The sequence below is a fragment of the Natator depressus genome, chromosome 2 (assembly GCF_965152275.1).
Source record: "Natator depressus isolate rNatDep1 chromosome 2, rNatDep2.hap1, whole genome shotgun sequence".
In the NCBI taxonomy this organism is placed as follows: Eukaryota; Metazoa; Chordata; order Testudines; family Cheloniidae; genus Natator; species Natator depressus.
In genome coordinates, this window is record NC_134235.1 from 93,860,468 (window position 1) to 93,877,366 (window position 16,899).

Below are 16,899 nucleotides of genomic sequence, written 5' to 3' on the forward strand. Positions count from 1 at the left end.
TTGCTATACCCAATATAATGAGTGATCAGTTAAGGTGAGCTATTATCAGCAGAAGAGAGAAAACCTTTTGTAGTGATAATCAGGATGGCCCATTTCCAACAGTTGACAAGAAGGTGTGAGCTCTCATTATAGTGGGTATGGCAACACCCATTTTTTCATGTTCTCTTTGTATATATATCTCTGCCTACTGTATTTTCCACTACATGCATCCTATGAAGTGGGTTTTAGCCCATGAAAGCTTATGCTCAAATAAATTTGTTAGTCTCTAAGGTGCCACAAGTACTCCTCCTTCTTTTAGAAGAAAAAAATGTTACTTATAGAGGCACTGACTTCCTCTCTACCCATGGGGTAAGACCCAGGAGCTGAAATTTTAACAGAATTTTCTTGGTTGGCTAGCTGTTGACCAGAATATTAATGGTTAATACATGTTGTCTCACTGCCAACCTTCACTCCAGAATTTCTCTCTAACCAGATAATGATGTTGTACATTGCTTATCAATGCTAGGGGAAAAAAACAAGGCAAGTTTTTATATAATATAGATAGGGAATAGACCCAAATTCCTGATTGTGTTTGCCAAACACTGTGTGTGTTCTCTAGCTTTTTTTCCCCTTTTCATATAGCTTAAACAATTAGATGTTTCTGTCTCATGTTATTTTTCACTCTACTGATGTTATGAGGAAAATCTATTTGTACTCTGTGTATGTAACTGAAGATCAATCAACTACGGAAAATTCACGAGGGGGTTAAGTGTAGTCTGAAGACATTAAACAGCTGGAGCTATCAGCAGGGAAAAGGTAAGGGTCCGTGGAAGATGTTCACTCATCTCTCCATCCATAAAAGAGAGGAAATAAGAATGCAAAGGAAAGGAGGGACCCCGTGACTTGAGGACAGAAGTGCTTTTTCCACAGTCCTCTGAAGGATCAGTTTGGGAGCTTCCATTCCCATCTAAAAGGGTGTGAGTAAATTAGACTACTATAGCCCTGAGATGTGTATGTGGACTTCTTTTCTTGAACAACTTGTAATATCCAACCTTGGAGCATGGGCGGGGATTTTGCGTTTTGGTTGTTTCCACCTTGTGAACCAGGTTGACCTGTCAACTCAACCTGCTGTCCCATTTGTCTTGATGCGTATATTCACTGGGCCTTATGAACCCCAGAAGACTACATAACTAAGTGGGCTGAATAGGGGTGGAATAGAAAGAGTATATAGTTTTAAATACATCAGGAAGACTTATCACAGAACTGAAGGCCTTATTGTGATTATTATTAAAAAAACAAGGAGTAGTTGTGGCACCTTAGAGACTAACAAATTTATTTGGGCATAAGCTTTCATGGGCTAAAACCCACTTCATCAGGGGTGTTAGCCCACGAAAGCTTATGCCCAAATAAATTTATTATTCTCTAAGGTGCCACAAGTACTCCTCATTCTTTTTGCTGATACAGACTAACACAGCTACCACTCTGAAACCTGTGATTATAATATTACTGGAGCAACTTCATTGAATCCTCCTCTTTCTTTCGGATCCAGATCCTCAGCTGTTATAAATCTGCATAGCTCCATGGAAGTTGATGGAGCTATGCTGATTTTCCACCAGCTGAGAAGGGGAATACAATGAAATGGCACCAGTGATGACTTGGTTTCATATACTGTAATATAAACAAAATGCTTATCCTCTTTAAGTTCTCATTTTGTGAAAAATTGCAAATCTTAATTGTAATAATATTGACCAAAAAAAAATCATCACCAAGTATTATTGTGACTGAAAAAGATTAGAGGACTTTTTTCCTGGGATTTTTTTTTTTAATTTCTATGTTCTGATCATTAAATTGTAGTTTTGTTTACAGACTAAGCTCTTAGGGACAAAAACTGATTCTGTATGGTGTTTACAATATGGGTCACTGATCTCTAGGAGCAGCTGTGCAGGAGGGGAAGTCACTGTGTTTATGTGGATTTTTCACAGAACAAGGAAGAGAAACATTTTGAGAAAAGTCAACAGAGAACTACAAAAATGGTCAGGAGACTTGGGAGTAGATATGATGGCTGAAAGGGCCCTTTAACTCTTTTTTTTTTTCTAGTTGACTAGATTTCAAATTGATAGTGTCCTTTTAAATGTTTACATAAGAACGGCCATACTGGGTCAGACCAAAGGTCCATCTAGCCCAGTATCCTGTCTTCCAACAGTGGCCAATGCCTGGTACTCCAGAGGGAATGAACAGAACAGGTAATCGTCAAGTGATCCATCCCCTGTCACCCATTCCCAACTTGTGGCAAACAGAGGCTAGGGACACCATCCCTGCCCATCCTGGATAATAGCCATTGATGGATCTATCTTCCATGAACTTATCTAGGTTTGTTATTTTTTAAACCCCATTATAGTCTTGGCCTTCACAACATCCTCCGGCAAAGAGTTCCACAGGTTGACGGTGCATTGTGTGAAGAAATACTTCCTTTTGTTTGTTTTAAACTTGCTGCCTATTAATTTCATTTGGTGACCCCTAGTTCTTGTGTTTAAAGGAACAGATGATGCAGGGGAAAGAAAGCAGACAAAGTTCGACATGTGTTACAGGCAAAGTCTCTTTCCTCAGCCACAACTCAGAGTTGAGAGGCAACAGTAAATCCCATGTGTAACATTTAGCTTTCCCTTGTTACTCCGCCTTCTGCAGATTGACACAAAGATGATCTTCTCATGTTTTGCTGAGATGCAGCCTCTTGTTTTTAGTGATGTTCTGTCAATGGCAGCAGCCATGTGGCGTTATCCTACATAAAGCAACAATTGCAAAATTACCACAGACAGGCACATTAAAACGATCCATTCTATCCTCTTGACATGTAGATTTGAAAGCTATTATGCTCTCAAGCATAACCTAATGAAGTGATTCCTTATAACTGATTATCTCTAAGAGTCCTATGGCTTCTATTAAAGAGGAGTGCGAGTACTAATATTAACAATTCATGGTTACAAAAGCTTTCTTACTGTCATTCTTATTGTGGTCTCTGCCTAATAAACAGAGCATGGGTGCCATCTGCCCTATTCACTCATAGTAACTCATTTACACCTTTCGCATCCTCTAACATTTAGCTCTCAAAACAATAGGAACAAGAGATCTAACTTCACCCAACATACTTTCCATAGACTAAAAGATCTATATTTGGGGAGAAGGGGAAACCCTGACAAAACAGGCTTTATCCCACCATTTTAGAGGCAGATTAATATTTCCAGGAAATAGTGATCAGAAATTGAGATCACTCAGCATGGCTGATCACAATTTCTCTGTCAAAACTCGTTTTTGACGAAAAAAATCGCTTTTCAAGTTAACAAAATTTTCCAAGAACAGTGTTTCTTGTCTGCCTAGAATTTTAACTTTTAGTCAAAAAGCCTGAAGGCCCCAAAACTGAAACACTTTGGCAGAAAATAAAATATATTCAAAGATTCTGCTGCAGTGCCTCATGGGAATTTGGTACATAGCTGGGGAGCTCAGCCCATGCATCTTCCATAATGGGAGGGATATCTAGGATGCGTCATGGTGGTTTTATCAAGCTACTCATCTAACCACTTAGGTTGATCTTTTTGTGCTACAGTGTGGTCTAAGCATTTTCTCTGAGTAGTTTTATTTGTCTCTGAGTACCATCTGATAGCTTGTCTTAATAGATTAAATAAATACCAACCTGTCCCTAACTAAAGAAATGATTTAAAACAGAAGAAAGAGTTCAAGCCAAATGCTGAAGGAAGGAATCAACATCATTTCACATCTGGCCAGTTGGAGAAAGGGAAGGAAATCACACTTAATTTGTAGAAGAGCCCTCCACATACCAATACCCAATTACAAGGTGACTGCAAATTACTAGCAGACTAAAAGTTACTTACATGTCTTGAAAGTTTACAAATGCATAACTCTTCCAAACTTTTTTGGAAGGATAAGGAGAATTATTGTAAGTTTATTGTACTAATAAGTCATTTCCCCTTGATGTGGGAGCCTTGAATATCTTTTTCTCATTCAATTTATTGTAATTTTGAAAATTAATAATCCAGGCTTCAGGTTCTTGACAATCATCTCTACATACACCCACAACTTGCTATTTTCCTGGTAGTTGAAGTCAGAAAGCCAATTAAACCTGGCTCTCCTTTGGTTATGTCTGAACTGGGCCAAGTTCAAGGCCTTCTTGGTTCAGGGACCTCACCTATGGAACTCCCTTCCTTTTGAAAATTAGCAGGCATGCATATTTGCCAGACAACTGGCCTGACAACAGAGATAATACAGTTGACTGCAACCACATTTATTAGTTGCTCATCAAAATGGTCTTGGAACCTGTTGGTGTTCCCTCCACACTCTGAACTCTAGGGTACAGACGTGGGGACCCACGTGAAAGACCCTCTAAGCTTATTTTGATTAGCTTAGGTTAAAAATTTTCCCAAGGCACAAATTCCACCTTGTCCTTGAACAGTATGCTGCCACAACCAAGTGATTTAACAAATAATCAGGGAAAGGATCCACTTGGAGTTCCTACTCCCCCCAAAATATCCCCCCAAGCCCTTACACCCCCTTTCCTGGGAAGGCTTGAGAATAATATCCTAACCAACTGGTTACAAAGTGATCAGAGACCCAAACCCCTGGGTCTCAGGACAATAGAGAAATCAGTCAGGTTCTTAAAAGAAGGATTTTATTAAAAAAAAAAAAAGGTAAAAATCACCTTTGTAAAATCAGGATGGAAAATAACTTTACAGAGTAACAAAAGATCCAAAAACACAGAGGATTTCCCTCTGGGCCAAACTTTAAAGTTACAAAAAGAAAAACCAGGAATACACCTTCCTCTCAGCACAGAGAAAATCACAAGCCAAAACAAAAATAAGCTAACACATTCCCTTGCTAGTACTTACTAATTCTAATGGAGTTGGATTGCTTGCTTCCTTGATCTGTGTCCAGCAAGCACACAGGACAGACAGACCAAAACCTTCCCCCTGCCCCAAACGCCCCCCAGATTTGAAAGTATCTTGTCTCCTTATTGGTCCTTTTGGTCAGCCAGCCAAGTTTCCTGATCTTCTTAACGCTTTACAGGTAAAAGGATTTTGTGCCTCTGGCCAGGAGTGATTTTATAGTACTGTATGCAGGAACGTTGTTACCCTTCCCTTTATATTTATGACAGAACCTTTCCTGGTCATTTAGTAAATGTTTTTTCAATAACTGAAAGTGGCATTCATTGTAAATCAGATAACTGCTCAAACTCAGAAGTCTACCTAGTGAGCGAGTCAAGGGTAATGAAATCATTCATCTCCAGAGAAAATGATTGGTCAAAGATTTTATGATCTACAAATCCAACAAAGTAACTGTTGGAATCAGATTAAATGTTAGTTAAGGTGTCACAGAGAATTCCACTTTATTACTGTAAACCACACAGAATATTTTGTTAGAGGTTTTTTTCCCATAATCATGGCTCGATGCATCCCTGCATTATGGCACTTTTTTTTTTTACCACATTGAAAATACTCACCAGAGAATATCCCCAGGATAAGGTTTCCACCATTTACCCCTCCACTGGCATAGAGCTGTGTCTGGTACACATTGTGTTCTGGCCAGTTACTGTTCCCTGTGGCCCTGAGGAGTTCTGAAGCCAGGGGCTCGGCAGATTACTGATAAGCCCTAGAATCAATAGAGGAACTTCGGATTGTGTCCACAGTGTTTTAGGATCCATGTGGGTATTCTAATAATACAATTTTCTGTTCTAGCTTCGTGTGTGTGTATGTATCTTTTCCATGCCAGATCTTTTACACTGTTAGAGATGTTGTTGATACCATGGATGGGCAATGCTGTCTAGTAGGTTGATGACTCTGATATCAGCTTTGCCATTGCCTGGTCTAGACCTTGGAAAAGACATACTTACAGCAAGAGTTTTCAAAAATGGCCTGTAATTTTGAGTGGCCAAATCCAATTCAAATCTATCGAAACTGCAAGTGCTCAGTATTTCTGGCAAAACAGGCTGAGTTATTTTAAGTTGGATACTCAAAATTACAGATCATTTTTGAAAATCTGCACCTTAAACACTGCCCCAAGTATCCCAATGGTGAAATGCAAGTAATGCTGCCTCACAAGGGTGTTATGAGGGTTAATTAGCTGTCAATTGTACAGTATGTTCTATATCCGGGATCTGCAACCTTTGGCCTGCTGCCCACCAGGGTAAGCACGCTGGCGGGCTGGGCTGGTTTGTTTACCTGCCGCATTTACAGGTTTGGCCGATTGCGGCTCCCATTGGCCGCGGTTTGCTGTTCCAGGCCAATGGGGGCTGCGGGAAGTGGTGTGGGCCAAGGGATATGCTGGACGCCGCTTCCTGCAGCCCCAATTGGCCTGGAGTGGTGAACTGCGGCCAGTGCGAGCTGCAATCGGCCAAACATGCGGATGTGGCAGGTAAACAAACCGGCCCGGCCTGCCAGGGGGCTTATCCTGGAGGGCCACGGGCCAAAGGTTGCCGATCCCTGTTCTATATGCATAAGATGATTAAAATGCTATGCAATATTATCTTTATCTGGCCTCCCTATCTGGCCTCCCATTCTGCTATGCATGCAGAATAAGTGGCTTGTGGAGGAAAATAGGAGATGTAAAATCTTCAGTGATTTTGACTGACTGTGTTAGTGGACCTTCTGTAATTGTGATGGAATGGAACAGGAGCAAATATCTAGTGCCACAGAATCTTTGGAGCTAGCCGTGTCTTTATATTATTTGTCTGTTTGGAATATGTAGTAATACATAGTTTTGTTTTTTTTTTCTACGTAGCAGTTTTCATCTGTAGATCTCAAAGTGCATTACAGAAAAGGTTGGTATCATCCCGATTTTTGCAGATGGGGAAACTGAGGTAAAGCGGTGCAGCAACTTGCAAAAGGTCACCCAGTAGACCAGCTGGAGACCAGGGAATATATCTTGTTTCTTGAGTCTCAGTCCAGTGTTCTATCCACGGGGCCATACTGTCTATCTGGCCAAGATTTGACTGCACATGTTCTATCCACACATCCATTATAGCAGAGGCTTTCAACTGATACAAATGTGGTACAACTTCATCAATATGACATTTTTCCTCAAAAAATTGTGTGCACTATGAGATAAGACTGTGATATCATTCAAGGGGATCACCATCGTAGCCTGTTTCCCAAGGGTTTGATCCTATTGTCACAATTCAGGGCAACTCCTCCATAATCCCTCAAGGGAACCCACTCTAGACTCTTGGCTCTTCAGTGCTCTCCTTCCTGCCCAAGGTTTTGCAGGCTATGCAGTTCTCTAGCTATACAGTGGTCTCTTCAGCAAGCCAGACCTGCCTCAAAGGTCAGCCTGTGTTTTGCTTTCTCTCCGAAGGCTATAAACAGTGTAACTGCCCACAGTTGTAAGTTACCACACAACCCTTTCTAAGCAAGCACACATTTATTCTTAAAGTGAACGTATCACAGAAAAAAACATTTAAAAAAGAGTACTTACAAACATGCTAAAAAGCTTACCAGAGGTCCCCAGCTCCAACCTTGGGCTCTGAGAGGTGTTAGCTCTTCAAAACCTACAAGATCATAACTGTCTCAGATTGAGAACCAGAACAGCCATGAATCCTTCATTCTTTCCTTTTATACAGCTTGGGCCTTTGATTTTGGCCTCTTATAACAGGTGATCCTCAGACAACTTCTTTGGGCGTAGGTATAAAAGTCTGGGTTTTTGTATAACCAAAATTGGGAAATAGGTATCAGCCTCCCTCTAAAGCAGTGGTTCTCAAACTATTTACCATTGTGGGCTGCATCCAATACTACCTGTATGGCCCCAAGGGTGTTTTCAATGAGCAAAGCCACTAGTTGCCCTTATCTACGTGAACATCAACAAATGTCCAATTTTAGGTGGAAATATAAATCCTTCTGCATAATATTCCTCATCTTGTAATCTTTATCTCTTGTATAGATATGCACAACATTAAGAATGGAGAGGAGGGTTCGTGATAGAGTAAATACATATTTCAGGTTTTTTTCCCAAAAGAGTGGAGTTATCCTGAAGTCCAGATATTAAACTCCTTCAGGAACTTTTCCTATTGGTACTTATTATCCGGCTTGTAATTTTGTCCTTACTGTTGCTTCTGATGCTGAATGGTGCAACTTTATCTCCAAATTCTGTCTTATGACATTTCTATACAGAAAAAACAACGACATACTTTTGGCATAATAAAATGACTTGTAGTTTAAATTTGTGAAAACAAGAAGCAAGGATGAAAATAAAGTCTCTATGAGAGAGAGCAATGTGTGTCTCTCAGTCAGCTACTGTCTTTCAAGAGAGACAGATTTCTTATAAGGTAAAGAGCAAAGGAATCACACTCCTAGCTGCAGTGTAGATATAGTTATGTTGTAACAATGATCCAGAAACATTTAATAAATGACAAATAATATTATGAATGTTCTGCAAAGTCAAATACCAATTAAAACTGGCTGGGAACATCTGATTGATGATTGAAAAAAACTGCAGAAGCTCCTGGCTAATATGCATAAAAATGAGAGCAAAGCATTACGCTAAAATAACTTGTTAATTGCTTTAATTTTTTCAAGATGAAATGTTGGTAAATAATTTGTTACTGGACTTTCATTTAGGTTGTTTTTCTAATTAATGTAATAACTTTAAAACTAATCACCATAATATATAAATCACTGAAACAAGCTAGATGTTAGATTGTAGAAGTGTCAATGCTTACCTACAGTATCCATTCTTCTGCTAATACTGGCAGGACTGTCACTTTTCTTTAAGATACTGGGTAAGTGAGTAAGGGGGCACAGGTGACTCAATTCACCACTCTGTGTGTGGGGCTGAAAGTAAGTACTAGTCATCCCTTTCCCCAAGCAGGTGAGTAGAAGTGGTTATAGAGAAGTGGGGAATGGGTGGAATCAAGGTTTTACTCCTCTCACCCCAAGCACTGGCTAGCAGAGCTGAGTTAGTTTCATGTGGGAAGTGTTCTGTAGATGACTGTAGCAAAGAAGTAATGGGGACAGACCATCCCTCTGCTGCTTTTGGTGTTGGGACTGCTATATGTCACCCCTTATGGAAATTTTAATTTTCTTAAGAGAGAGAGGATGAAGTCTTGAGGTCCTTAGTTTTGTTGTATTCTTTTCTTATGCACGCAAATTCTGAGATTTTGCTTGAGCAAAAACTTAATAAGGGCATCACAGTTTGGGCAGAAAAGTAAAGTGGAATCTACAATCTGACTTCTGATGTGCTCATGGTTCTAAAGATTTTCTAATTTATTGGACATATGTGTAGTTATATTTATAACTAATATTCAATTCTCCTTATCTGTTTTAGGTGTGAAATTAGATTAAGAATTGAAACATGAATCTAGACTCTGTCCATAAATTATCTGACAAGACACAGGTTTTCAGGACCCAACAAAGACAATCTTATGAACTAGCTGAAGGTAGCAAAGCAACAGGTAACCTCTGTAACTCAAGTTTACCATCTCAGCGGCTCCATCCATACTCCTCTCATCATCCTTGTATGCAAATTAGTAACAACAATGACTGGGAGATTTCTGAAGAGCTCCGACTTCGGGAGCTGGAAGAAGTTAAGGCTAGAGCGGCCCAAATGGAGAAGACCATGCGCTGGTGGTCAGACTGCACAGCCAACTGGCGGGAGAAATGGAGCAAAGTTAGAGCAGAAAGGAATAAAGCCCGGGAGGAAGGGAGACAATTGAGAATCAAACTGGAGACCACAATGAAGGAACTGAATGCACTGAAAAAGCTAAACCAAGACTTACTAATTGAAAAGGAAGAGTGGGAAACTGAAGTCACTTGGAAAAAGAAACCCAATTTCTCAGAGATGCTCTGTATGACAGAAAAGGAGTACCCGTTTGTGTGTCTGGAACAAGAGCCTGTTAAAGATGTGATCAAGAACAAGATCCTTGTGGTACAAGAAACACATAAGGTAAAGGGAACTACACATTTGTATCTTCAGAAATCTGCATTTTTAGCAAGACTACATAAGGTCTACTTTTCTATGCTTCATGGTAACACTATACATGTATGCCTGTCTCCACTACTAAAATTTCAGTACATAAAGCTTTGTTTATATATAAACTAGAAGACCAATTTGCATTATCACTCATATATAAACAGTTGTCATGGCGGCAGTTACATGAGATGATAATTTGGGCTCCCCTGTGACTTATATAATTTTTCCCCCTTCAAAAAGCAGTGTAGGTTTTCTGGTGTCCAGTCATTAATGTCTTTACTGGTCTATGGACACAGGTAGATCTGAAAATGAGTGGAAGCTATTTATATAGTCTGGTCTTCCAAAATTCTTCCTGCCCTTCACAGTTAATTCTAGATTCTAGTGAATAACTTTGAGTTCCTTGAGTGCGGGGGGACATCCCCTTCCTGCAGAACAGGAGTATTAGTAAAGAGCCAGGACTGTAGTTACGTTGTTTCTTGGTAATATAGGATCAGAAGGTAGCCATGGACTCTTAATGAATGGAATAGTTTGGTGCAACTTTTCCAGCTCTACAGTTGCCTGTTTTAAAATAAAGGAACTAGTTTTAACAAATGGAACTGTACCCTCTTCCTTTGTAGGTATTCATTCCAGCCCTGGATATATATTATATATATTATATACCCATCATAAACAGCATCACCTATAACATGTATTGACTATAGGCCTGATTCAAAGCCCAGTCAACTCAAAGTTTGCATTGACGTGAATAGATTATGAATCAGGGCCTTCAGCATGTACATCTTTTGTCAGAATTTCCACCGACACTGCTGTGAGGTGAACTACACTATGTGCTGTGACCTACACATTTTACTGGTACTTGAGAATCAACCTGAAAAAAGATTCTGACCAATTATGCATTTCATTGTGTGTTTCTTCTGTAGGCACACTCAAAAAAGGGGCTTAGACATAGAACCAAATTCTTTGCTAATGTAATTCCTTTTATTTCAGTGGACTTACTCCAGTTAAGAATTTTGGCCTCAAGTTTATTATGAACTCTAAGATTTTTGCAACAATTGGAAAATTATATTTGAACCTTATTCAGAAGGACTAGCCAGTGATTTGATTCTAATGTGTTAGGCAGTTTCCTGCGAGTTCACCAGGCTTAATGAAAATGTGCTGTTATGATTTGTCCTGGTATCATCATCATCATCATCATCCAACTTTTTTTATCAGGCTGACCTCGACGAGTGGTCACATCATGTAACGAAGATAATTTCATTTACTCTAAGAAGAAATGTGCTGAATTAAATACAAAACACTATGTTCCTAATTATTTTTACATGAAGGATCCTTTTAAAACTATATTTGCAATATTGATTTTAAAATGAACTCCTTTAATTAGACAAAGTGATTATTTGAGGTATACACATTGGGTCTTTGAATCTATTCATTTAATCGCCACTGACATCCATAAAAAGTGTAATAATTCTCTTGACTTTGCTACTAAACATGCACACTGATCAGTGCATCTGTCTTTGTTATAGAAGAGAACTACAGTGTGCTATTTGTTATTTAGCAATCCTATTTAAAACTCAAAAACACTGTAATACAGAACTCAAATCAATGAACACCCAAACAGTATTTTCTGTTTACAGTCCAATGGCGAAACTCTGGCCCTAGAGATTTTCCATTGACTTCAACAGGGCTGGAACATCACCCCAAGTCTCGAATTCTCCACAGACGTATGTTATTAACTGTATGTCAGAGTCACTAAAATGTGTAATGTGCAGGGCCTAAAGGAGGGAATGACACAAATATATTTTAACAGTATATCTCTTTCACTGATGAAGGATAATATGCCAGCTTTAATTTGAGGCTTTATAGTTTCAGTGTGTTAAAATTGCCTCGGAATATCCATTTACCTAATTTACAGTATCTTTTACAATATAATTTTCAGGCATCATGTTAAAAAGTTTTGGTAATGTCAGTCAAACAGAGTTGTCAGGAACAGTACAGAGGTTTATTGAGAGAAACTGAATTAGTTTATAAGCTAATTGGAGGAAACACAATTTATTGTATTTCTGAAGTTAGCTGGATTTCTCTTGGGAGAACTTCAATTTACTTAATTATGGATTAAATTTTGTTCCCACAATTCTTTATGCAAAATCATTTGCCTTCACAAAACAGAAATGTATTTAGGCATAAACTCTGTTCCCTTCCCCTGCACCATTTCCGTCCCTCCAGAAAAAAACCAGTGGACATCAATGGAATTTGGATTCAGGGTCACATCTGGGACCTTTTCAAAATGCTAGCTGGAAAGAATATTTCAATGCCTGAGAGAAACAGATCCTTGGCTTCACACCACTCTGGTTGGATACACCTTTTTTGTGGTGTAGAGCAGGGATCTCAAACTGAAATTACCACGAGGGCCACATGAGGACTAGTACATTGGCCTGAGGGCCGCATCACTGAAACCTTTTCATACAATGATACAAAAGTATAGTCAAAAATGAAAAAAATGAACAACTAAAGTTAAGTGAGACCTGTGGGGTGCTGCTGAACATATCATGGCTTGCCTACCCCTTCAGCTACTCTGGAGGCACCAAGCGGGATTTGATCTGAAAGGGAAAACCGAAAGCCTGGGCAAGACACTTGGCTCTCACCTCCTGAATCTAGGATTTAAAGCCAAACTGATGGTACATGATATGAGTTTGCTGGTCTCAGCTTAGGCTCCAGTTGTCAAGTCTCTTGTGACTCCTGTCTGTTGATTTAAAGGGCTCTGGGGCCAGAGGTGTGGCAACATGTGTAAGATGCAGTCCTTGAGAGTCCCCCAGCTCTGAGCACCTGGGCTGGGGTTAAAGGCAAAGAGGACACTAGCTTCCACAAGGTGATGTTCTGTTGTAACCATTCCTGTGCGGGAAGAGCCTCCTAGTTCATGTACACAGAAGAATGAAGATGCTTAGGGGGCAGGGAGCAGCCAGCTGCAGTTTGTAAGCTGGGAGCATGTGCGCCGTGTGAGCACATGTCTTGTAGCAGGAGGTGCTGTCCTGAGAGCATGGGGGGTAGAGGCACATTGATCTGATTCAAGTAAACAAAACCATCCAACCCCCACCCTGAAGAGAACTTCCCACCCAAATCGCTCATCCCACAGCACTGTAAACCTTCCACCTTCGGCAGACAGCAGCCAGAGCAGAATGCCAAACCACCTCACTCAAACAACAAAACATGCCCCCTCCCTGCCCCTATTCCAACCCCTTCCCCAAATCCCCGCCCTGGCCCTGCCTCTTCCCCACCTCCTCCCCTGAGCATGCCACATTTCCGCTCCTCCCCCCAACTCCCCCGGAGTGTGCAAACAGCTGTTTGGCGGCAGCAAGCGCTGGGAGGTAGGCAGAGGAGCGGGGAGCTTGGCTGCAGAGCACCCACTAATTTTTCCCTGTGGATGCTCCAGCCTCGGAGCAACCACGGAGTCAGTGCCTATGGTGGGCCGTAGAAAATAACTCCATAAGCCGCATGTGCACCGAGGGCCGCATGTTTGAAACTCCTGGTGTAGAGTGCCACCAACCACACCAGCTGATCATCAAGGCGGTCAGGGGCATTACTGACCATAGTCTATTGGCCTCTCATATTGATGTGCAAGATATGTGATTCTTCCTTCTGTGCGGCTGTACATGTTTGAAGAGCATGACGGTCCTTGTAGACTTCATTATGAGATGGCTGTTCCTTACATATGTTTGTCTTTCTGGCTTAGGATGTTTTGTTCTTATGTTTTTTTCTCAGGAGGTAGAGACAACTGAAAACACATTAAGAAAGAACCAAGGTACGAGATTCAATCTGAGCCTTCCTGACTCCTTTGCTTCTGACATCGGTTGGGAGAAGCCTAGACAAAGGCTCGACGACATAGTCCATCCTCAAGGGAATGAATTAATACATGTTTCTGCTTTGCATTTGCAATTGGATGAGTCACAGAAAGTCTTACAGAAGGAAAGAGAGTAAGTGCAAAATTGATTCTCCCTAGAGCAAGTTACTTAAATAAAGCCAGTGTTCTAAAATGATCACGTGACCATTAATTTCTGTTAAGAGGCATATATTTAAATATTTTAGGAGGAAAAAACTTAGTATAAGGATGTTTGTTTTATGTTGTTGACAACATACTTCTGCGTTTTGTGAAGATTTCCTCAATATTTCTTATGTTTGGTGTCATATACTTGAGACTCTATATGACTATCTGGAAAAATGTGAAGTTGGAATTGGCTAAGGCTGCAGTAATACTGATATTGAATATTGCTATTCAATATCAGTATTACTGTACCTGGTCTTTGGTATGTTAAGTTACTGGAATGTATTCTCCATAGCATTACACTTGGAAGCTTCAGCTAGTGCAGTATGACTCCCTGTATGCTCAGCCGTGCGAGGCTTTGGGTTGAAAGGTGCTACACAGGTACAAAGCATTAATAGTATTATCAATACACCTCAAAATAAGCTCCATCTAGGAACTGGATAACTTAAGACTAGAAAAAGAATACAGAGTCTTCATTTCAAGACATTAATCGGAATAGGCGATAAAATGGCAGATGAAATTCAGTGTTGATAAATGCGCAGTAATGCACATTGTAAAACATAAGCCCAACTATACACACAAAATGATCCGTTCTAAATTAGCTGTTACTGCTCAAGAGAGATATCTTGGAGTCACTGTGAATAGTTCTTCTGAAAACATCCACTCAATGTGCACTGACAGTCAAAAAAGCTAACAGAATGTTAGGAATCATTAGGAAAAGATAGATAATAATACAGAAAATATCATATTGCCTCTATATAAATCCATGGTATGCCCACATTTTGAATACTGCGTGCAGATGTGGTTGCCCCATCTCAAAAAAGATACATTGGAACTGGAAAAGGTTCAGAAAAGGGCAACAAATGATTTGGGGTTTGGAACAGCTTCCCTATGAGGAGAGATTAATAAGACTGGGATTTTTAACCTTGGAAAAGAGAGGATTAAGGGGAGATATGATAGAGGTCTATAAAACCATGAGTGGTGTGGAGAAAATAAATTAGGAAATGTTATTTACTCCTTCTCATAATACAAGAACCTAGGGGTCACAAAATGAAATTAATAGGCAGCAGGTATAAAAGAAACAAAAGGAAGTATTTATTCACACAATGCACAGTCAACCTGTGGAACTCTTTGCCAGAGGATGCTGTGAAGACTGTAACAGGATTCAAAAAAGAACTAGATAAGTTCATGGAGGATAGGTCCCTCAGTGCTCTGAAGTGTTCCTAGCCTCTGTTTGCCGAAAGCTGGGAATGGGCAACACGGGGTGGATCACTTGATGATTACCTGTTCTGCTCATTCCCTCTGAAGCACCTGGCATTGGCCACTGTCAGGGGACAGGATACTGGGCTAGATGAACCATTGGTCAGACCCAGTATGACCATTCTTATGTTTGTCTGAGGTAAGTAGTGAATGTCTAGTATCTGTTCGGTGCTCTGAAGGAAGAGACTTGGCGATCTCATTCTAGGTGGTAAGAGACAGGTGTCTGCATCAGAGCCATTAGTGGAAATAAGGGATTAGCTGATCATCCCTGTGAATGGTCCGTCAAGAAAAAGTATTGAGGAACATCGATTGGGTCTTTCAAGAAAACTTGCAATGTGTGTTGTACCCATGAAGTCAGAAGACTTCAGTCACCAGAACTGTTGTTCCAATAAAAAGTTAAGTTAACTGAAAAAAGAAAAGGAAGAAAATTTCTCCTCCTCAACAACAGCAGAAGTAGATTAAAAAAATTCAGTTCAAAGAATCAGCAACAATAGGCTATGATGGAGCAATGTTTTCCATTATTCCTTTTTTTTTTTTTTTGCAGCTATCTTGTGGGTATTGTGAGTCTGTGGGTGTGTTTGTTTATGGATCAGTTTTGGCATGCAATATGTGCAAGACTATCACACAGCTATTTTTTTCCCATAATAACAGAATGTTTCTCAAGGATATAGTGCCTGTATTTTCTGTATAAATCTGTTCTCTTAAACTCACCACAGAGTTCTGTAAGTGGGTGGCTGATGTTAGTAGTCTCAAGAAAATAATATGTCTTTCAAATGCCTAACAAAACCAGTAAGTGCTAATAGTTTTAAGACTCTAATAGTTTTAAAGTAAGTGCAACCTGTTGAAAATATTAAAAGTCTTGCAAGTTTCATTGTGTCCCCAACTGGGCATGCAGTTAACAGTCTTAATTGTGCAACACTCTTGCATCTTCCGAAAATGGAGCCTGCCCTGTGATCTCTCACAGTTTCTTAGATCCAACACTATGGTGTGGTGAATGCCTCATGTATGTGATAGGCACCTCAGCTCCCATTGATTCCAAGGGGAGTTGAAGGTATTCAGAACCTAGCAGGAGGCACTTAGTACTTGTCTAGCAGAGAGAAAAATAAACTGGGAATCAGAAGACCCAGTTTCTATTCTTGGCTCTGCCATTTGATCTGCAGTTTAACCTGGGGTAAGTCACTTCACTTTGATTAATAGGCAGCAGGCAACTCATGGAAGTTACTAGATCGCAGGTCCTGGTTCTCATGGGAGACTTCAATCACCCTGATATCTGCTGGGAGAGCAATACAGCAGTGCACAGACAATCCAGGAAGTTTTTGGAAATTGTAGGTGACAATTTCCTGGAACAAGTGCTGGAGGAACCAACTAGGGGCAGAGCTCTTCTTGACCTGCTGCTCACAAATCGGGAAGAATTAGTAGGGGTAGCAAAAGTGGATGGGAACCTGGGAGGCAGTGACCATGAGATGTTCAAGTTCAGGATCCTGACACAGGGGAAGAAAGGAGAGCAGCAGATTATGGACCCTGGACTTCAGAAAAGCAGACTTTGACTCCCTCAGGGAAATGATGGGCAGGATCCCCTGGGAGAATAACATGAGGGGGAAAGGAGTCCAGGATCGCTGGCTGTATTTTAAAGAATCCTTATTGAGGTAACAGGG

The 16,899-nt window shown here is 40.3% G+C and overlaps 1 protein-coding gene across 1 annotated transcript in view; it reads left to right on the forward strand.

Moving 5' to 3' along the window:
- Positions 1–16,899, forward strand: part of CCDC102B (coiled-coil domain containing 102B) — a 340,911-nt gene that overhangs the window by 30,944 nt on the left and 293,068 nt on the right. The window contains exons 2-3 of the mRNA XM_074943138.1: positions 9,304–9,921; positions 13,705–13,916. Of these exons, the coding sequence (XP_074799239.1) occupies positions 9,331–9,921; positions 13,705–13,916 (803 nt within the window). The 5' untranslated portion in view covers positions 9,304–9,330. The remainder of the gene's footprint in view (positions 1–9,303; positions 9,922–13,704; positions 13,917–16,899) is intronic.